The sequence below is a fragment of the Haliaeetus leucocephalus genome, unplaced genomic scaffold (assembly GCF_000737465.1).
Source record: "Haliaeetus leucocephalus isolate CR32 unplaced genomic scaffold, Haliaeetus_leucocephalus-4.0 Scaffold406, whole genome shotgun sequence".
NCBI lineage: Eukaryota > Metazoa > Chordata > Aves > Accipitriformes > Accipitridae > Haliaeetus > Haliaeetus leucocephalus.
Genome location: NW_010972842.1, coordinates 178,788 through 201,821, shown reverse-complemented (window position 1 = coordinate 201,821; position 23,034 = coordinate 178,788). Strand labels below are relative to the sequence as shown.

General features: G+C 35.7%; 1 protein-coding gene across 1 annotated transcript in view; it reads right to left on the bottom strand.

Annotated features, from left to right (window-relative positions):
- The window catches only part of CTTNBP2 (cortactin binding protein 2), an 86,869-nt gene that overhangs the window by 39,491 nt on the left and 24,344 nt on the right, over window positions 1–23,034 (bottom strand). Inside the window, exons 3-5 of the mRNA XM_010573987.1 lie at window positions 15,373–15,597; window positions 7,325–8,987; window positions 149–352 (exon numbers count right to left, since the gene is read on the bottom strand). Coding sequence (XP_010572289.1) covers window positions 149–352; window positions 7,325–8,987; window positions 15,373–15,597 — 2,092 coding nt within the window. The remainder of the gene's footprint in view (window positions 1–148; window positions 353–7,324; window positions 8,988–15,372; window positions 15,598–23,034) is intronic.

The window sequence follows — 23,034 nt, the reverse complement described above, 5'->3', positions numbered from 1 at the left end:
TACACTACTTTGTCATATAATCTACATACCTTGGTCTCAATTTCACATTTTTAAAATCATGCATTTGACCTAATTTAATATTAAAAACTTATGAAATAAGCTTTCACTATTTCACATGAACGCTGTAACAAAACTTAGTATCACTTACCTGTATGTCCATTTGTAGCAGCAGAATACAAGGCAGAATAGCCATCTTCACAAGAGTAATTAACGTCCAGTCCTTCTTCATTAAGCAGCATTGATAATAAAGTGACATTTCCCTGGGCAGCAGCTTGGTGAAGAAGGGTGGGCCTGCCACCCAGGGGGACAGGACCACCACTTGTTAACAAAGGGGTTAGGGAGGAAGACCAGCCTGTGAGTTAAAGCAACAGAAGTTAGATGGAAGACACATAAATAAAGCTTTGCAATTTCTGTGTTCTTTTAAAAATTAAAAAGGATCTTCAAAATGACAGGATTTGTTAGTTTAGCACAAGTTTTTTGATGATGCTTTATCTGTACATCAGAAGATATCCTGAAGAATAAAACTGGGTACAGGGGCGACAGTTGTTAATGTAAATGAACAGGATTTCATTACAAAAGGTTAACGTGAAACTTGTTATGAACTGTAGTAGCAGCTGGATGTCTCAAAAAAATTTATATTTTTAAAATTCAGAAACTACTGGAAGTTTATTCAAGTTATAATTTAATCGCTGATATGCTGGGAAAGTTTTATAAAGTATCTAGAGGAAGGCTTCCAAAACAAAATACTTATTTTCATATGAAATTTCATCCTCCTTTACAGTCTCAGTGAAAACTTTAGTATTTATATCTCACCTGCAGTTAAACAGATAAATCGCACAGGGCCCTTAATAACTTTAAGTGCCTTTCAATAAGTTTGGAAAAAAAATGTAGAAATCATTTACACAAATAATACATAAATAAATATATTTATTATTGAGCTGTACCTTAAGGTAATATTCCTTTTACTCAGCAATACTAAACAATATATTATGAAATGCTCCAGTGAGAATTAATAACGGGTTATTTAAAGTTTACGAGGGAAAGCTTTCAAGTCACCCTGTTAAAAAATAATATTCAATTCAAAGCTTTGAAAGCTTAGGAGTTATCTTGGTTAAATGTTCTGTTCATTACTTATCAGCTTTAGTAGAGAGTTTGTTAAGAATATGAAGTTTGCTGCATAAGGCATAGAAAATTTTGTGCATTCTTCCTTGATCAAGGACTGCAAGAGAAAATAGGAGAAAGATTTTTTTGTCTTATTTTTACTATCACCTTTAGAAAATCCACATTACGTTCTCCCTTAAATAAATAACTTTGTATTCTGTGGCCACACATAAGCTATTATATGAGACAGAAAACTGACAATACAAAGCAAGTTTATGCAGCTTTTACTGTGGTTCTGCAACACCCAAGACTGAAGAGCAGCTGCAGGGCATTACCTCCAGCTCCATCAAGCTGATCAAGTGCTATCCAACCTCCAACACCTAGAACTAGAAACAGCATGTGGCAGTAGCTCTACCATGCTGGGATGATCTGCTCCACCTTTTGGAAAAACAAAATTAAATATGGAAATTCCCAATAGAATTCTATAGAAGCAATAGGTCTGGGAACCTTGCAAGATCTGGGCAAATTTTAATTAAGGTCCAGACTTACACAAGAATCCATCATCTGAGCAGCTTCAATGAAGAACACATAGTTTGATCCCAGTTCAAAACAACAACAACAAAAATGCTTGGACTATTTTCATATTTGTTTCGAAAGTAAGCTAAATTTGTCATTTCAAATTAAGTTTACTAGGTTAGTATGTAAAGCAAACGTATTTGCACTATTCTCACAATGTAAACTTATTATTCAACTTATTTATTTGATGTTGACTGTAAGAAATCATCACTACAGCTATGAAGTTACCTTAGAAATCCAACTTTAAACTGACGATAAACTGTAAAGTTAACTCCATCCATCTTCATATAACTACAATTCCGAAGCTACCTTCTTACTATTCATACTCTTACTATTTGTTTCTCCAATATTTTTAATCAGAGGACTTTGAGGGTTTTCTGAAGTTTAAAAAAAAAAACAAAAAAACCAAAAAAAACAACAAAAACTAAAACCCCCAAGCAATATACCAAGCAAACTGCAACCTTTACATGGTAAAAAAAAAAAAAAAAAATTATTTCCACTTCCAATAACTTTTACAAAATCCCCAAAGGTCTGAAGAATAATTTTTATTCTTCCTGTCCATTATAAAAGTGTTGTTATTATTCCAACCTTTTGTTGTTCTTTGAAACTAACCGTGCTGCAGCTGTTGCTATACATATATTAATGTTTTTAAAATGGTACTCCTGTATTTTTTACTGTCTTGCCATGGTAGTTAACAGATAGTGGACATTGCTTGGGTGGCACTCCAGATGCTAACATTCTTTGTCCAAGTTATATTGGAATTATTTGGGGGAATTTGTGGAGCCTGACACTAAGCTTTAAGCATGAAGTTCACTTTGCCAAGCAGTTTTGTAATATCAATACTATTTCTGGGTTCCCTTCCTTATTAAAAATAGTGCCAGTTTTTTGTTGCCTTTTTTTTTTTAAAGCATCATTAACAGAAATCCCAAAATAAAAGGAATTTTTTTGTCCTATATGTTGCATCTTAACTTTCGTTTCAACTCTTTGTTGCAATTCAATGTTGTTGCAATTCAGTGATGAAATTCATTATACTAGGTTATCATTAGATGAAAACCTTCTACTGAAAAAGATACAAAAACCAGCTAATAACATAAACATAACTTTAGCTTCTATTATCAATGTAAAGCAATATAATAAAGCTGAACTCATCCAGCAAAATATACCAACATTAGAAAATACCAATAAATCAGGTACACCATTACAGATGCAAAAAGTTAGGAAATGTGAAGCATCTGTGAAAGCTTGTAGGGCATGCAGTGATGAAGGGCAGAGGGATAGACAAAAACAGCTTCTGGCATCAGCTTCAGAATGTGAGATGGTTAATTTCAGAGCCCAGATCAGTCCCTCACCCTCCCACCACCCCCAACCCCCTTTTATCTTCGAAGCCAATTGTATAGAAAGAATAAATCAATCATTATAGAAATGAGCAAAATGAAAACGATACTTCATTGAGGAGTGACATAGAAAGCGCAAAACCAAGAAGAAAGTGAAAGCAGAAATCCCAGGGGTATGAAAATCCAACTGCCTACATTCGTTTCTATTTTGAAGTCTTACAGCCACTGAAATGTAGAAATCCAAACAGAGCAGAAGCATTTTGGCACCAGTTCAAAGGCTGCTGAAGTTAATGAAAACACTGTCGCACATTTTGAATCAGGCCATAAATGTTCATTGTAATTTCTCTATGTGCAGTCTGTTCAACATTAACAGCAAGACATGGTGTCTTTTCCTACCAGGGACAAAAAGAGCAACATGCAGGACAATGCCCTGTCTCTAAAAGAAAGTATCATTACATTAATTTAGCAGAACGTGTAACTGAAACAATCAGTGCTCTGATTTTAAGTGTGCTCTTAATAGTTGCTCTTTCTAGAGCCAAGACATTCCCTTACTGAAAATCAGGCTGTTGATATGTTCTTAAAGCAATCTGAGCTAACTAGGAAACTGTTTTAAAATTAATAAATAGAATACTTAAGTAATTAGGTTATTATCAATTCTTCTGACTCCACAATAAGAAAGAAAGAAACATGAATTTATTGACAAAAAAATATAAAAATGGAGGATTCTTTCAATGTCTTTTTTAGTATGTTAAATTTGTTTTGCACTGCTTAAAACTATTAACAAATTCTGATTGAAGCTCACTACTTACTATACAATAAAATATGAATAAGATTTCACCATGCTCTGCTTTAACTGAAAATAAAATTGAAATTCTAAACATTTTCTGAAAAAAAGTAAATAAAACAGATTAAAATCAACCAGAACATTAATAAAACTAAATGAATCTGTGCCTAGAGGCCATGAAAATGCAGATATGGGAAGGAGGTTTCAGTAGTATTTGTAGTTTGTTAGATGTTCTTCACCTCAAGAAAGTCATACTTCAAAAAGAAACTGAAAAAAGAAAGTGAATAGGTGACATGAATTCAGGCATTAATGACCACATTATCTTAATGAAAACTGTTAATAAATTTGGTTTATCTATTCTTTTCTAAGATAGAGTCTATTTCTTTTCCATATAAATTTATAAAATCTATTTTTTTTCTTTTCTCAGCATAACATTAAAAAAAAAAAAAAAAAAGTCTTTTTATACTTGCATAACATCTGTTGCTCTAAGTTTATTTAGTTCTGCAGTTTGCCAGAACATTTGGCCAAATATATTAAGTTCCCTTAAAAAACATAAATAAAATGGGATTGGAGAATAAGTGCAATAAAATATATGCATTAGTTTGGATAAAAGACACAGGAGCTCCTGAATATTTACCTGAGTATTGCAGATAAAGTTATTAAAGTTCTTTGAACCTGTTTGTAGTCAGTAAAGGAGGGAAATTAAAATGACATCTCTATATTAATAAAATAAAACAGCAGACCACTAACTAGAGTTTAAGCAATCTTTCTTTGCACACTTCAGATTATGGGATATGTTTCCCATTTGCAATTGCAAAAATTCACAGAAAGCAGTGCCACTTACAAATATCAACAGCATCAAATGTTCAGAGCAAGGATTATAAGGGGATTAAATGAACCCAAATGTTTCCATCCCTTCCAAAAAGAAGTGAACAGAGCGTAAATGAAGAAAGGCAATCTGAACACATACACCAGCACAATTTAAAAAAACTAATATTTTTTGACAAAAATCCTGTCTTTACGAATTGTCTGAGAACTGTCACAAATTTCATACAAAACACAATATTGACTATGTGGAAGAGTCTTATTTAAAAAGGCTGATTGTTCTCCTAAGAAAAAAATTTATACTTTGAAGCACAAACTAAAGCAATAATAATACATGGAGTTATGAAGTCAAGTGGTGGTAATTTAATTTTTAAGATAGAAGATTTATTTTTTTTAAAGAATAATAAAAAACTGTCTTAAATAATTACCAGACATCCTCTAGTAATGTAAGACTAACTGAAATATACAGCCTAATTCATGCTGATAGGATTGTGGAAGACAGCCTCTTGCCTACAAAAACTATTCACTTTGATGCTGATTTTGCCAATAATTTGTAGAATGTTAATAATCTTAGTTGTTCTTTTTATTAATGAAATTTTAATTCCATTATAGAGCCTAACAGCACCTGAAGGCAAATGAGGTTTGGAGAATATCTGGAATACTGGGAGACTAATGATCTATCTGACATGGTGTCGTGGTTTCAGCCCAGCTGGTAACGAAGGCCCACGCAGCCGCTCGCTCACTCCACCCGCTCCCCTCCGGTGGGATAGGGAGGAGATGGAGGAGAGGAAAGGAAAAAAACCTGGAACCTCGAGGGTTGAGATAAAGGCAGTTTACTGGGACAACACAAAGAAATTACAACAACAACGACGGTACTAATGAAAGAGTATACAAAAAGAGTGATGCACAGTGCAACTGCTCACCACCCAGGACCAGACGCTCTGCCACTTCCCCCACCGAAAGTCGAGACCACCCCCCGGCCCGCTCCCCATTTATATACTGGGCATGATGGCACATGGTACGGAATAGCTCCTTGGCTAGTTCAGGTCAGCTGCCCCGGCTGTGTCCCCCACCTCCCAGGTTCCTGTAAAAATTAACTCTATCCCAGCTGAACCCAGGACACATGGCAATCAGACTCAGCTAGGAATAACAATTTAAGATGAAAATTCAGGACATTCATATGAAAACCAGCAAACTAAGTGGCAGCCATCAAATCCCACAGCTGTTAACTCTGAGAAGTAGTAAACAAATGGAAGATAAGATTTCTGAGCTCATATTTTTATGGCACAGCTCAGAAAGGAGAGAGGATTCTGACAGTATGGTGCCACAGCCAAATGTTAAAAACATGACTAGGTTAGTCCAGAAACATGCATTAAGTCTTAATGAAGTGGAATGGGAATAAAAAAGGCTTAATAATGTGAACCCCGGAATCTCCTATATATACACAACACAAGTTTGCCACATGCTGCTTTTGGAGCAGCTTCTCCAAGACTAGTGAGTTCGTGGTGCAGCTACCAACAGAAAGTGGCTGGTTGTATGATGGAAGCAGACCAGCTGTGCAGGGGTTTTATACCCTATAGATGATGATAGAGGGACTAGAGTTATGAGGGACCTACGTACCATAACTGAACTGGGAATAACTGTTGAACGTTTAGGACCATTCAAACATTCTTCAATGCTGATGAAGGTCTAAAGTGTTCCATAACTGTGTGTCCGTCTTCCTCACTGCAGTGCAAGTCAGGCTGAAGAGGGGCTTCTACCTAATGTTCTTTGTGCTATTGACCCCAGCAGGGAAATATGTTGAAAAAAAGATTTATAGGAGATCTACAATTAACTGAAAGGTAGATCAGGGCCACCTTTGTTCATTTAACTGCCATCAGGAAGATACCCTGAAGTTGGCAGCACATTAGGCACACAAGTAAGTCCCTCCCGCCCCCCGCAACGCAAAATGAATAGCAGATACACACACTGACTCCAGACTCAGATGATCAACATAACATTTAGATTTTAACTCGCCAACAGCAAACCTTTACTGGTGTCTGTTGAAGTAAACCTGTGAGATGGCACACACAAGTATTAACAAAGCCTACAACTAAAATGAGAAGAACTATAGAAAAAAGGAAATAAAAATAAAACATTCTATAGGTATGAAGTGATATATTTGAAACTGCACTTTTATCTAGGCAACTATATACCATCTAATGCCATAGGACAATACAGTAGCCCCAGCTATGCCCTGTTTTCTAACAGATTCACAAAGCATTGAAATACATATTCCATGGAAGATCACCAGCAGAGGTAATTTTCAAAACATTATTTCAGACTGAGAAAGCATTTTGAAGTCCAAAATAATGCATTCACCACCACCACCACCAGCCCCCCAAAAACAACAAAAAAAAGAGTTTCTTCAATATGTGTGACAAATCTGCAGCCCATTTACTTTATATATTATTCCTCTTTACCTTTAAAAAAGCCTTCAATTTGGAGACCTCCTTGAGGAAGGAAACTAATTTATAACATTTCTAAATCAGCAAAAGAATTCCCATACCCCTGGAATGTGGAAAAAATATAAACGAAAATTTCAGCTTTTAGAAAGTAAAAAAGAGAAAGGTATAAAAAGATAAATAAAGCAAACGAGACACATATAGGAAAACCAAAATATTACTTTAGAGGGAGACAGTTTGTAGCATATCAATCCCTTTACCTGATGCTGTTACCAGGAGGCTGTCTGAATCACATGGTCTACAGGATGAAGCACTAACAGGGTTTATGGAGGAGCTACAGGCAATGGTGGTGGGAATGACAAAGGAATTTTCTGAACATGCAGGTTGGTTCAGTCCAGGGAAGTGGGAAGGCCAGGCACCCACCTGAGATGAGGCTATGGCTGGTATGGCACAGCCTGCAGGTGCCACAGATAAATCTATAGCAGGTTTTGGTGGCAGCTGAGGTGAGGACTTAGAAATAATTTCCTCATTTATTACCCTGATTCCTTGTGGTGAACTTGAAAGAGGTGAGGTCACGGTTTTGCTGTCAGTTTTTGCACTTGTATTTGGGGATCGGCTACTATCCATTAAAACTTTAAGCTGTGGGTGCGGTGGTGAAGGAGTTTGCGAAAGCCCTGGTTTTTTAGGAGGAATAGGTGGAGGATTTCCTCTGTCAATTCTTGATACGCTGGGAGTCTTTAAACTCATTCTACCAACTGGGGGGTAAGTGCCAACTTCCATTGAATGTGACGTCCCCGGCCGTGATGGAGCGCCACTCTGAGGGCTTGTAAATCTTGAAAGGACTTGGGTAACAGTATTCCGAGCTACCTGTTTGGCAACTAGGTTGTCACGACTAGTAGGGGATACATCCCTTGAGGGAGGGCTATGGGTTGTGTTTCCATTTTGGTCTTGATCATTTGCATTTGCTTGAAATCTAAATCTAGCGGCTTGGATTCGTGGATTTAGGCCTGGATGCCCAGTAGTGTTGGCAGATGGTGAATGTAAACTGTGCATAGATGAAGTGAGTGAGGAATTCTGAGCTGCACCAGTCGGTGCTGCAGGGGTGCAAAGGGAAGTACTATTTGAAAAAGGGGAAGTGCTACTTGGTAAATCAGGTGATGAGCCTGTACTTGGTCCATTTTCCTCAATTCTGTTTTGATTCTGTGTAAGAACAGGAGTCGCAGGAGGGACAAGTTCACTAGATGAAGGTTGCCTATCAATGACCGGCTTCACAAATGCTGCATTGGTGCACACATTCATTTTTGTATTGCCAGACACTAGTGGGTTCACTGTAGAAGGCTTTACAGATACAGTCAAAGGCAACTTCTTAACATTTTCTATGCTATTGTCCATCACTACAGTATCTGTTTGGCAGGCAACAGTTCTTGAACTTGGCTCCTCTGTTTCAACAGAAATGGAAACAAGACTCCTATCTTTATTTTTATCTGTATTTTTAAGAGAAAGATTAGCTTTACTTTCATTTTCCTTTTTTAATTGCTCAATCATTTTGATCATTTTATCTCTCTCTTCTCTGAGGTCACTGGTGTGCGCTTCCTCTCTATGAAGTTTGGCACGCAACTGCTCTCTCTCTGTATCAAACTCAGACAGCTGCTTTTCCATTTGAGCTTCCATTTGTGTACTCCTTTGTTTCTCAGCTGCAAGAGACTCCTCCAATTCAGTAGCCTTTTTCTTTTCCTCTTCAAATTTTGACATCACTTCTTCCAATTTCTGGGCTTCCTCTACAATTCGGCCAGACAACTGCTTACACTCTTTCACTAGCATCAATACTACATGTTTATTCTTTCCGCGTTCTTCTTCAAGACGAGCAGATAGCTTTTTGTGCTCCAGCTCGAGACTCTGTAACTGAGACTTTTCCATTTCCAACTGTAAGCAAGCATAGAGAAAAATTCTCATTTACAAGATGGAGACTTTCAACATAACCTAGTATTAACCTGACATTGATATTTTCTTTGAGAGTATGCCTAAAATGAACCTGTCCGCCCCAGGAAAGTGATTTATGATACCTAACACAAGTGCCTATAATCTTATACAAGCAAAAGAAAGAGACAGGCGTCTCTGAGGAGCAGTTCAGAAACTAAGTAAGCCCATCTACTTTCCTCCATTGACAACACAGAGACTCCCCAAAGTAAGTGCTAGTGATTCCTGAGTGAGGAGCTTGTTCTTGTTCTCCAGAAATTAGACATAAGACAGTAAAGTCTTATGTAAAGTAAAGGAACCAGGCACAAGCAAGAGATGAACTTCACAAAAAAACTTTGAGCCCAGAAATGAAAGGTTTAGATCTTAGGTCTTCCTTAGACTGAAGGAGATTAGGGTTGAAATACACAGTCCATTACACACCATAATAGGCGTCTTACATCTTGTTTTAACATTTATAAATAAGACATTCATTTCTGAGACCAACTTTTTGACACAGGCACAAATGTCTTCCTGTACTTACTAATAGTGGAAGGTCTCAGTGACATCAGTGATGTATAAACTATGTTACAAGCTAGAATCAAAAAACTACCTACTATGTGCAGATAATGGATAAGAATAATTTTCCCCTTCATTCATATAGTTATCACCTGTAATTCATCTTGCCTGCTGATTATGCTTTTATTCAAAGACCCTGTTCTAGAAAAGCAGTGGAAAAATATGTTAATGCACCATTTTATAAAATACCTACTAGTAATGCAAACCAAATTGCTTCACATTTTCCCAAGCAAACTTACACAAGTCAAACAGCAACAAAAGAAAAATCGGTTTCTTTCTTCCTCTCTTCACATACCGATGCAGTAGCTTCCTATACGGCTTATCTGAATGACTGATAGAAAAACAAACAAACAAAACCCCAAGAAACTGCTGAGCATTCCTTCTCTTGTACTCTTTTTATTGGTTTAGCTTTGTCAGTTCTGCTTCATATTTATTAACAGATCAATAGAAAAATAATAATTCAGAACTGTACCACTAAAGTGCCTTTTCTAAGTGGGCATTTTTCCTGGAAAAATACTTTCAGGCACCTATGAAAAAAAACAGTCAAGTGCTCACAAACATGAATGGTTAATTTTGACTGCAACGAGAAACTGTTTCATGCTTCTACACTATGAGAACATTTCACAAAGCTCAAAAAAATAATCTAAGAAAAGCTGTGGCAAATAGCAGTACATTTAAGATCTTACTTGGAATAAATGTTTCACTTGAATAGATGAAGGAAGAACGATAGATTATAGATTCAGATTATAGTGTCATGGTAATATGATACTAATTTCAGAGTTTAAGACAATACAGTGTCATGAATATATTTACTGTAAACTGTAATGTGGGAAACACGATGGTCTAGGGGATTGGTAATAGCTATGGAATATCTCCTCTCTCAGTCAATGCTTAAAATATTGTCTTGGTTGCTAGATGAAAACAAACAAACAGACACACAGGCAAAAAAAACCCCAGGCATTACAATATAATAGCTTCTCAGAAGCCTGTTGCTACAGCATGCTATTCTCTGTCCTTTCCAACAGATGAAATTTCTCAGCTCTGGAAGATTTTCCACATCACTGTAGATATGTCTACAATTAATGTTTAACTAAACAGCATTTAAACAAAAGCTAATACCATTTTTAAATAACAAGTTTGTTACTCTCCAGTTATACCACAGAGTAGACTTGAAACTCATGCCATCAAGAGGTGAGTACAAGAGGGAGTCTGCACTTGTAATAGAAATAAATCCCACCTGCTATAGCTCATTGTCCCCAGGATAATTTTTTCCCACTTGGTAAGTAGAATTCAAACACAAGAAAACACTTAAAAAGGAAGGGAAGTGAAATGACATAGAGAGAACAAACAATAAATCCTGCATGAATTTACACTTATAGATGAACGTCTCAGTCTCCCAACACTTCTAATCATGTTACCTGACTGTAAATTTCTCTTACATTTTCTTCAGAAGAATGGGGAAAAGCATAAAGACGTGATGGCAATATTGATGCGATGTATATTATAGTAATAGTAAAATTTCTTCCTGAAATCATACCATTATCATAAGAAACAGTGAACTAAGAGGAAGATATCACTATGGGAAATTATACCTACATTGTAAACATCATCTTGGCTTCAAATACCTCAAAACCTGTTTAGCAGTGGAGGGGCTCCACTGTGGTTTTAAAGCTTCATAACAGGTTAACCAATATACTCTGCACAATGCATTTCACAAAACCAAGTCCACCCTTTCTTAAAAGCAGTGTTAACTATATAAAAAATAAGGTATGGCATTATCAGTCATTGCTATACAAACAATATCAGCAACACCAACCACCTCTTCAGTTATGTTAATGACAGTACAGCTGCAAATTAAATTAACAAGCTATTATGATGACACTGTATTTAGGAAAGGTCTCATTCATAGTTCTTCACATATAGAAAAATCATTGTTTTTTCTCATGCATTTCATTGTTTTTTTCAAAGTATCCAACAGCATTTGGATGCCTCACAAGCATTTCAAAGCAAGTGGAGCATCCAACAGTAACAGTGGAACATCCAACAGTTTCTTTTTTGTTAAAACAGATATAAAAATAATGAGGAACGTATACAATCTTTAAAGCTTGGAAATGCAATAAGATTATAGTGAAAATGTTTTTATCAAGATTTTCTATACTTTATTATTCCTCCATTTTGCTTTCAAATGAGGGACTGGTTCTATAAATTAACTGTTGTGAAATTATATTACTTTCAAATAATTACAAGATTTTAACATATAACTGGGATGAAATCAGCTTACTATACTATTATAGTATCTTCTTTGTAAGCATTGCATATAAATAAAGAAGTTTTAATATATATATATATATAGTCCTCTACTTGATTTCAAATTGACAGGAGCAGCATTAGTTTCTCATTTCATGTTGTCTCCTATGTCTATCTCTCCCCCCCTCCTTGTTTTGGCTGCATCATCTTGAATAGGAAAAACCTCTGAATATTTACACTGCGTTTCTTCCTTTAGATGACAGATTTGGAACTAGCTGTAATTATTTATGAGTTTATGAACTAACTACAACCTGATTTTCTTGAAGTGTACTATGTGCATACACTAAATCATATCAGTAATGTAAACATCTGGAAATGTGCCCAAGAAGGATTTGAACGGGGTAAAAAATGATACTGAGAAAAATGATAGTGTCCCACAGAGAACTAACCAGCAAAGGCCCTTCAAAGGCGAGAGACAGAGTTCACGCTTTGCGAGAAAAGGTTGAGGGAGCTTGGCTTGCTTAGTCTAGTGAAAAAAGACTGAAGGATGATCTAATAGCAACACACAGCTCCTTTTGAAGGGCCCTTACAATGATGACAGTCAAATTCTTCTTTGTAGTGACAGGTGGGGCCCCATAACAAAAGGGTGACATGAAAAATTGCCCTTTAAGAGGCTCAGTCTTGGAAAAAACTTCTTCACAAGGATAGTAGTGCAGAAAGGCTGGAGTATTGCCATTCCTGGGGGTTTTCAGGACTCAACTAGACAAATTCACAGATGACTGGATGTACTGCTGGTGATAATCTGCTTTAAGCAAAAGGTTGGACTAAATCACATCAACAGGCCTCTTCCAACCAACGTGTCTGTCTGTCTTTGAGCGCGCATCCCAATACTAACTTCTCTGCAAAAACTTGACAAATTAAGAACTGTCATTTCGATTATCTGGTTTTGAGTTGCCAGAAAACCTCAAAATTAATTTCAATAGCAGCTCCAGGAAAAGTGTTCAAAGAGATGGAAGAGGATGGAGACTTTACACAAATCTGGGGATTAGGTGTTTGGTATATGGTAACCCTATGAGTGACAGTCATTTGTGCACCTCTTTCACTTTTCTACAGTCTGACACATTGTTATGACTTGCTTTTTATAATCAAATAAAAAATTTATTCAAAGAATACTTTTAAGATCACTATATTCACAGATAATAAGTCCCCAGGAATAAGAGTTCAGTCTGAGCCTGTTTAAAGTCCAGTAATATCCAGAGAAAATAAACACAGCTGCACACAGACTTCATTACTTAGTGTAGGAGTGAGACAGTGAGGGAATTCCAAACACAGATAGAAGCATCACACATTTAGAGAAGGAGGGATCACTCTGGAAGGGAGGAGGTGCAGCTGGCTCTTTATGTAGGTCATATGTGTCTAGGCTTAACTTTTCCTTACATTGGGTCACCCTACTTTGTCAAACATTTCTAGAAATCCCTCAAAATACCTTCATTACCCTCTTCCGTGGAGGGATTTGAGAGACGGAGGACAGAAAAATGTGTAACTAAGGGAAGGTAAAACACTGAATAAATGGTTTGTGAATGAATGGAGACGTTTGAGAGCTATGTCATCTGTTGCCACAATCCCAAGAAGTTTAAGAGGGTGCCCTGTCCAAATAGCATTTCTAATTGGCCTTAAAAGAGGAAGATGTAAGTTCTGTAGAGTCATGCACACAGCTGCTCAACACCATGCAGTTTGTTTTCTAATCCTGTGTTATTTAAATTTCCTATTTGTAACAAGGAGTAAAAATGGTAAAATCATAATAACACACTTTCAAAGCAACACACATTTTTTCAAGTATAGTGCTTTAAAGTTTAGCTTGAAAGTTACTGATTTCAGAATTGAGTGTACTAGAGATTTATGTACTTCTCAAGGTAAGAATCAAACTGCAAAATAAATTATGATCAAACTACTTAATTTTAAGATTTGAAGAAAAAAACCCTCATGTATTCTTCTAGGAAACAAAAGACAAGAGCATCCTTTCCTGTACATGCAGACTTATAGACTTTGGCAATAAACCTGGGCTGAAAAAAGGACAAAAATGGAATTTACATATCAATACCCTGACTTTGAGACATATTCTTAATATGTAAGCCCATCTTACATGTATGGGTCTGTCTATATACTAAAAGGCAGTGATAGATGAAGAATTTAGGTACAAGAAGAGACTTGTGGCCATGCACTGAAACAAGAAACTAATCCAATTGTCCAGGCAGATGTGTCAGGTTCTCTCCCAATATCATTCTTCAGTCAGAATAAGCAAGCTTACTTCTCTTTTCTATGCTCAGACAATCCCTTCCCCAGAATCTCAACTTACATACAAAGCATATGAAAAAGAAAATTAACATTTAAGAGTCCTTGAAAGAAGTGCTAGGTAAGTACGGTTCTCTACATAGGCTATTACACTGTTTTAAGACTTACATATCACACATACAGTATAGTATTCATTCTTTTGAATGCGGTATCTGTTTTTCTGAAGTCTGAACAGAGCAGGGATGCTTAAACTACACAACAGAGCTAAGATAACAAAAGGAAAGCTTTGCTGTTTTAATTTAAGCATGTATTTCCAGCATATTTCCAGTACTTTTGTGTGCATATTATTTCCCAGAGAGCAGTTACTACCAGAATCAATTTTATGTCAATTGTCTTAGCATTATCTGTTTGGTTTTTTTAAACATCAATATAAAACTGTCACTGAAAAGCTATTTTACAGCTGCTGAAGACATTCTATCCATCTTACACCCAGTGAGGATCATTCAATGCCTAGCAAGCATTTCTTTTCTAATTATTCAAAAATACCCGATTATTAGTCTATTATACTACTGTTCCCTTCTTTCCCTTCTTTCCTCTGAGAAACTCCTCCCCAATATATTCCTATTTGGCTACACTTTAGGAATGTATGGCTTACATATTAGTGAAATATGTGCAACCAACTAACCATTCACTTTCAAAATGACACTGTTTTACCCTCAGTATAAGACATTTTTTGCAACATACTTGTTCCAAAATAATTTTCTCTCTACAGCAAATGTTCTAAATGTGCAAAAAAGTATTTTTTAGAGTATATTTATTTTTACTGATTTATGAAACAGAGCTGCTTAATATTAAATGCAAATAAATTATTTATTTTATGCTATTTAGGTTAGAACAAAAATAACAGTAGCTCCTCTAGGCTTCAATGGTGTTGATTTAAAAATATATTGTGATGATGCTTTCTCAGGTCATGCTGAGCTATCCACTTATACACTGCATCAGCTTGTACCAGTTATATTTCATTTATTGCATAAGTAGAGCTAAATTCACTGAACGAATGAGCTGTGCACACAAAATATCACCAGAAAATCAGCACCTCACTGTATATGACAATTAAGTGATAACATTTTAACACTCATAATGATAACCAAGTTAGACAAAGATGCAAATTAAAAAAGCGGTATGAAAGAACAAATCAGGAGAGGGAAAAGAAAAAAAAAAATCAGTAGCAGGATACCTTCTTTTGTCTGTTTTCAGCAGCAGCCAACTGAGCTGACATTCTTTCTTGCATTTTCCTGCAGTGAGCCATAACAGCTTCTAAAATGGACAGAGGGTTCATGCATATTGGCTTCTTTTCTTTATCACCAGCACCTGCCTCAAAGTCTCTCTGAAGAGCCAGAAATGGGTCACTCAGATTAAATCTTCCATATCGCTCCTGGATAAAAACCTCTTTGCGCCGGGCCTAACAAAAAAACCAAACAGGCAAAGAAATAAACTAAATGCATTCTTTGGATTACATCCACGTATACAAGAGACCTAAACCACAGGAAAAGTTATGTTACTTATTTATGGTTTTAATTAATTTCTTTAGGTATTCATTTATAATGTCTAAAAGGAATAGTCAGATATGTTGCACACAGATTTCATTATAGTCAATAGAATTCATTACATAAAAAAACCCTTCCTCTTCTCAATTCAATACAGAAATATCAATCTGGAGCAGTTTCAGAAGTATCACAAAAATAACATCTTGTAAATTGGCTGATACACAGAGAGGAAAGGGAAGAAAAACATTCTAAAATAAAGTTTTCTATTTCTGTGTATTAAAATGATGCTAGTAAAAGATACGAAAACATGCTTTGTGTGTTTACTGCAGTACCCAAATAAGTATTTTTCAAATAAAAAAATTGATGGTATGTTTACACATAGAGATTTTCGTAAGTAACAACAGACACGCAGAGAGTAAAAATGCCACCAAGGCTTTTCTGAAATTAAGACACTTCTCATATCCCTCTTCAGGAAGAACTTCATGATCATATGTTTCTCCATATCATTATTTTAAAACAGAATTATATTTCCAAACTACAGTACAACACTTTATTGTCATAACAAAAAAATATTACACAATAAAGATCAGAGGTAGCTTTGCTTGACAAATTTTTGTTCTTCAGCCCAACAGAAAAACAAGATCAGTTTCAAAGAAGGTATTTTTATAATTTAATACATAGTACACAGGAAGGCCACAGATAAGTACTGACTTCTAACCATCTTCATAGAAAATACTGTTCCAAAATCTCAGGCTTAAGACCCATCTAATTTGTGTGTGGGGAAAGAAAACCAAACCAAACCAACCAAACAACAAAAAAACCCACCAAAAAACTCCACCAGAAAGACCCAATAAATTCTAAAGTTTTGTCGTGGTGTTTTTGTGCTTGCACATATAACAGAGGCAGAAGCAAGAAAGCCAGACCATTACAGCACAAATTTTGGAAGAAAATTAAGGCTTGTTACCTTAAAAATTAAAACACTCACCAGAGCAGGTCTTAAAAGAACTATGTCTCAAAAAAAATCAGAAAAAAATCAGTGCTGAGAAACACCATCAGAAGGAAGAATCCCTCCAAAAATGGATAAAACATTTATCTGTGATTTGGTTCAAATTCAGTTTTGAAGAATAAGCAAAAAAGAGGAAGAATAAGCCAATACTGAGATACAATAGAGGAGGAACAGGCTTAATGGTTACCAAATGTGTTAGTAGATCATTTGGAAAGCTTGAAGTTAAAATTGTAACATATGAAAAGGTCATAAAAGGTAACACATATTTCAGGGCATGAGAAACCAAAGAAGAACATAAGAACTATGTTAGAAAAAATCTCCAGAGACTAACTACAAATAATATACCTTAGTGAATGCCCAACTTTTTCCTATATATTGTCTACAAAATTGAAACATGGGAAATTAAAAGGTAAAAGAGAATTTGACTGCAACAGAAATAAGTGTGCCTACATATTCTGATGCCTGAAATACTTTTAGTCTATTTTTCAGTTTGACAGTATAGCGAGAACTTGAAAACATTTACAAAAAGAACAGGCCTTTGGGGCATAACTTCAGAAAAAGCTTACAGAGTTCATTCAGACATAAAGTCTAGCTAGGCTTACAAAGTCAGGTAGTGATTGGTTGAAAAGACAAAAATAAGCTGATAGAACCTAGTTATTTTTTATAAATTGCCTTGCAAATAACCCCTAATTAGTCTAATATTTTAATCCTTTAATTTTTAACTTAAAATAAAATAAAATAAAATAGCTAGTTCCAAAGGTAATATTACAAAGCCAGGTGGGGAGAGGCTATATTTGCAGGTCCTGGTTCTATATAATGAAGTTACAGGACAGTATGCAGCTTGAGAATTCAACCTTCATGTAAAGGAAATAATCAAAACCAAAAACCTGACCCTAAATGGATTAAAGAGCTAAGGAGCCAAACAAGATGACAAACCCAAGCAGGTTAAGAATTTAAATGGAGGTGGAGGCACAATCCATATATAAATTATCAGCAGCATAAGAGCCAAAGTTTATATAAAGAAAGTGAGCCACCAAAGTAAAGGAAAAAACACTGGTGTAGCAGCACAGCTGTAAATAAATAAAAAAAGACCAGCAGAGCCTCCATCCTTAAATCCAGAGACCGACAGCAAAAAGAGAAACTAAGTAGATTAACTGATCTCAGAGACAAAGGCAATCACTTATGCCTTTAAGGAAACACAGGTAGACAACAGGTAAAATAATGTGTATTTTCCAGTTTTTTCTATGACCCATGACTAGCTGTCCTCTCAGCACATACCGTATGTATGCAGTATGAATGTATTCTTTGAAATGTTCTCTAACATGCATAGCAATTAACCGAGCAAGCAAGGCAAAAAGTCTCACTGTGCACCTGCCAAAATAGTAATGGGACTGGGCGTTCAGATTCATTAACTAAAGAAAAGATTAAACTACATAGAAGGGATAACCTCCATCTGAATGAAAAACAAAACAATCTGCTCACATTAAGAATTAAAGTGGCTACAGAAAAATCTGAAAGCTAAAGACTGGAAAAACCAATAGGTCTCGAAAAGCCCCATGGTTTGGGATGACGGACCCTGTAGGGCTGAAGCCATAACTACATACCCGCAAGCAGAGGGTAAAACAGACTGGTGACTCTCAAACCATAAACAGCAAAGTCATCTCAGGATGCTTCCAACTCAAAACGGAGCTAAATGCAAAATATTAAAACAAATTTTTCCATGTTTCTATAGAAGGACTAAAAATATAAAATAAAATGATGGGATGAGGATGCATGATTTCAAATGAAGATACCAGAATAAAAGATAAAGCAGAAGCTTGGTAGAAGGGAAACAATGAGTAGTTCCCTAAAACTTAGGCACAAAGTAGCAGAAGGACAAGCTAGGCTTGTTCATTTTTTTTAATGATACCTTCAGGCCCTAAATAATACCTCTGTCCCTTTGCACTTCAAAGTACATCAGATGGGAGAAATAGAAATACTAGAATCAGAAAATTTTCTCTCTTACATCATCTTTCAGCACTGAATTTCAAGTCATAAGAGCTAGTAGCAATATCAAGATACCTGTTTTTATGGCACTCATCTGGGGATTGTACAGTCTAATATCATACGGGTAATTAATCCTTAAAATAGTCTCTGCATAATTTGGTGGCTGTGCTAAAACAGCATTAGCAGTGTCTTGTATATTAACTTCAATTGCATAGCAATATATACAGAAAATAACATTTAAAATATTAATTTGTGAATAATTAACTGAATGCATTTTCAAACAGAAAATTTTCAAAACCATACAGAATATGCACCCACTATAGGAGGTAGTCAGGACTGCTGTATTGTGAAAGGTGCTATATGAATTTATAAATAGTCAGCTTTACTTTTCTGTACGGACCCATTTGCACAGCGACTAGCCTTTTAATGGAAGGACTGAGACTGAAAGTATTTAAAGGTATAAATAGATGTCCATGGGAAATGATACGTTTTGCAGCCTATGCTAGTGGTACACAAAATTATGACTTAGGACTTAAGCTAAATCCTCTAACAGGTAACTGCTAATGAAAACTGACAGTAAGCACACACAAATCAAGAGAAAATATCTAAAAACAAACAAAAAACCCCCCCTTTAAATAGTGACGTCATTAAATTCACTACTGCAGTAGAGTAAAAGCTGAAACTTATTTACAACAGCTTTTGAATTCAGTCCAATAAGAACATCACATTTATACAGAGCTTTTAAATCCTTACACAGGATCTGAAACATTAAACAAGGAGACTAAAATAAGAGTGCAACTACTACTTAAAAAGGATGAAAGCCCGAAGTTTCTTTATGGGCAGGCTGGTGCATAGCATTATGTTAGATCAAGGATGGACTGCAAGTTTATACTAAAAAAAATACAGTAGAATTGAAAAACATCTTCAACGACAAGTGAAAGATGATCAAAAGGTACAACATGGCTTCTCTTCAAGGAAGAGCTAAGTAGAAATAGGACTTTTCAGTGTGAAACAGAGACAACCAGGGATAAACATACTAGGGGTCTGCACGCTGATGGGACAAGTAGCAATCACCCCATGATCTAATGATGGAAATTTGAGTTGGACACAAATTCTTCTTGCTGAGAGTGGATAAGCACTGAAATGTGTTGCCCAGGGAAAACATACAACCTCTGTCATTGGGAGATGTCCAAAACTAGATTGCATAAGGCCATCAGCAACCTGATCCATGTTTGATGTTAGTCCTGCTTTAAGCGGAAGATTGGATTGAATGATCTCTCCCGGTGCCTTCCAACCTAAATTACTCTATGATTAGTGATTTCTTGTAGGACTGTTATTTTTTTATCTTGTGGGTGCTAGCAATCTTCTCAAGTAACAAATGACAGAAATGAGCTCCGGAGGAAGGAAAAAACACCACATATTTATTGGTGGAACAAGTCTTATGTCTTGCTTCGGATCATGAAAATACTTTTTAAGACTTAGAAAACAGAACTTTTAGTCTGTGATATTTTCAAAAATAAAAAATACGTACTGAACAATCCTAGGGATCACGCAGCTGTGTGACACAAGGGGAAGGTTTACTCTCAAGTTTTCTCTTCTAGGTCTGCAGCCAACAAGAATCTGGAGGATCAGGCTGTAAGATAAACTGCTGCTTTTATTATGCTCTGAGGGAGCCTGTCTCCTACTAAATACAGCAAGACACCTCATTCACACCTACACCAACTTTTTTCACACTATTCAAGTCACCTCTGTGCGTCTATCTGCCAGCTCCCTCCTGGACACTACCATCTCTCAAGCTGACCCTTTGCAGTCACTGACCCCATTTATCTACTGGCAGATGAAGACTGGAAGCAGAGTGTGCAGGGAGAGGAACAAAACAGGTGGAGGTATCTGGATGATGGGCTGTGGGAAAAGCTGCAAATCCCGTATAAGAACTTGCCTGCAGTCACTTGTTTCTTATGTTCCACTTCAGAAGAAGAAAAAAAATAAATCTATTTTCAGTGACCAAACTGAGAATTATGAAGTCTAATTAGATGTTTTCCCTCTGTTATTGAAACAAGAATGTAAGGGGGCAGGGAGGCCTTCAAACAGTACCCATCCTCCTGTGAACTTAAAGCTAAAAGCACAAAAAAAGCAAGGAAAAACAAATACAACCAATTAATACACAAGTAAGAAATAAGCCCAACAACAAAAAATTAATCACATAATATACGTTATATTATTAGTTTTCTTTTAGTAGTAATCTATGTTGATCTTAGTCGCACACATTTGCTGAAATGAGTTTTTATAATCAGTTTACATAATCAGTAGCAGAATATTTAAGCAACAGTATTTTTAAGGTTAATACTGCATTTTCCCCGCAATGTATCTCAGAGTTTCCTCTTCATTTACCTGCCAAGTTAAGAGTTCAGCAAGTCCAAGTCTTCCATGCAGCAATTGATGATAAACATCAAAAATAGGACTGCATGTCCTACACTGCTATGGAACAATGGAACTGAATTAAAGCTGCCCCAGAACCCTTAAACAAAATTTCCTTCCTTTCAAAAGCATTTGTTCCTCTGATTAATTTCCTTTTCCACATATACTAAAATTGTTTCAACAGATGTTGGTAGGTTCATATTAATATTTTCTCTTGACATATGTATTAGGGAGTGGTAAAAAGTTTTCTAAAACTAACCAGCACAGAAGGGGAGGCAGTAAAAGATTATTTTATGTGTTAAATACAAGGGTGAGGCCTTCATTCTAAATAAAATTGAAAGGATAATAGGTTTTTTTAAAGGAGGAAGGTGGCTGGAAGAGAACATATTTATAAATCTTATTCAGTGGTATTATACAGTGTCTTGAAATGATGTGCTGGAGCTATTCATTTAAGCAAAAGAGAATTATCAATGAATATATACTCATAATAAAAGCAGTACTTTCAGAGATACCTGCAAAATACCGGGGTGGGGGATACAATGTCTCACTGTGATTAATTAAGAACGACTCTGTAAAGAATGCTGGTAATTTTTTTACACAATAGTGTTTGGGGGCTTTGTTGCCTTTTTTTGGTTGGTGGGGGTTTTTTTGAATGCAGATGTAAATTAATGTTTTCAAAGTATCATATGAGATGTTACTTCCATATAAAGTTTTACAGAACAAACTAAAAATGGAGATGTAAACATCAATGACTGCTGAAGAAATGGTATCCTCCAGCATGATTTCTGTCAATGAACATGAGATGCTCAATTTCTCATTACAATCTTAACTACAGTCTAAATTAATTTCTTCAGTACTGTGACAGTACATACCTATGCAAAGTCTACAAGTGAGTTAGACTTTAATGAACTCACTAGTATATGAAAAATATTTGACCAATATATTCAAACTGTCTGTTTCCATGTTAAGTGTCAAGTATCATAAGACAAAAACTTGTGTGTACAGTTTAAGGATAAAAAAATGGAAATTCTCTGAAGAAGACTGATGATCATAACAGGCTGCTAGTTAAAAAGAGTGAAAACAGTAGAAAGAATTGAGAAATAGGAAGATGCAATCAGCAAGTTAAACAAAACCAACATATGGGTTGATTAAGCTTGACAGACCTATATAATTGTTTCATGCTATAAAAAATGTTCTTTACAGAGGACTGATCAGGATCATGAAAGAATTGAAGTCTTTTTGTAGAGGTACTAATAAAGAAAAGAAAATATACCTGTTTAGCAATTTTAAATGTAAGGCATACATACTCATATAAAGCATTCAAAACTGTCTTGGAGCAGTGTCTCATAACAGTCATAAGCCATGCAAATATATCAATGAAACTCATTACAGTGAAGTAGGCTGCACGAAAGCAGAGATATAGTCAGTAGTTCCAGAAAAGTTATCCCAGGCATGAACCATTAATATAAGATTAAGAAGAAAAAGTTGCATTATTCTCTCATTCACAATAACCCATAGAACTTTTCCAAAACTTTGTAATTCGCAAAGTGTCCCTTTCTCTCAGAATCACATAGCTTTAAACCCAAGCTTTTAAAAAGCATTTTTCAAGGTAGAAAGAAAGCTCTGAATATAAAACTGCATGTTGTTTTACAAGGCTATCCTCAGTAACCTTCACTTAAGAAGATATACAAAACCATCATTTTAAGTCATAAAAGGTCAGATCTTACCTAGCAGTTGATGAAAACAACAGCAAACCAGATTTTCTTATTTCATGCCAAGCATCCAAATATTAAAATGCTTTGCAAAAAGCTGTACAGTTTCCTCTTCTCTGCATTAAAAAGCAGACTTAACAGAAGTACAACATGCCTAACAACTAATTCAAATCTCTCTGTGTATAGGAGGACAAACATTTAATTAACACTTAAACAATCCTGACTTACAT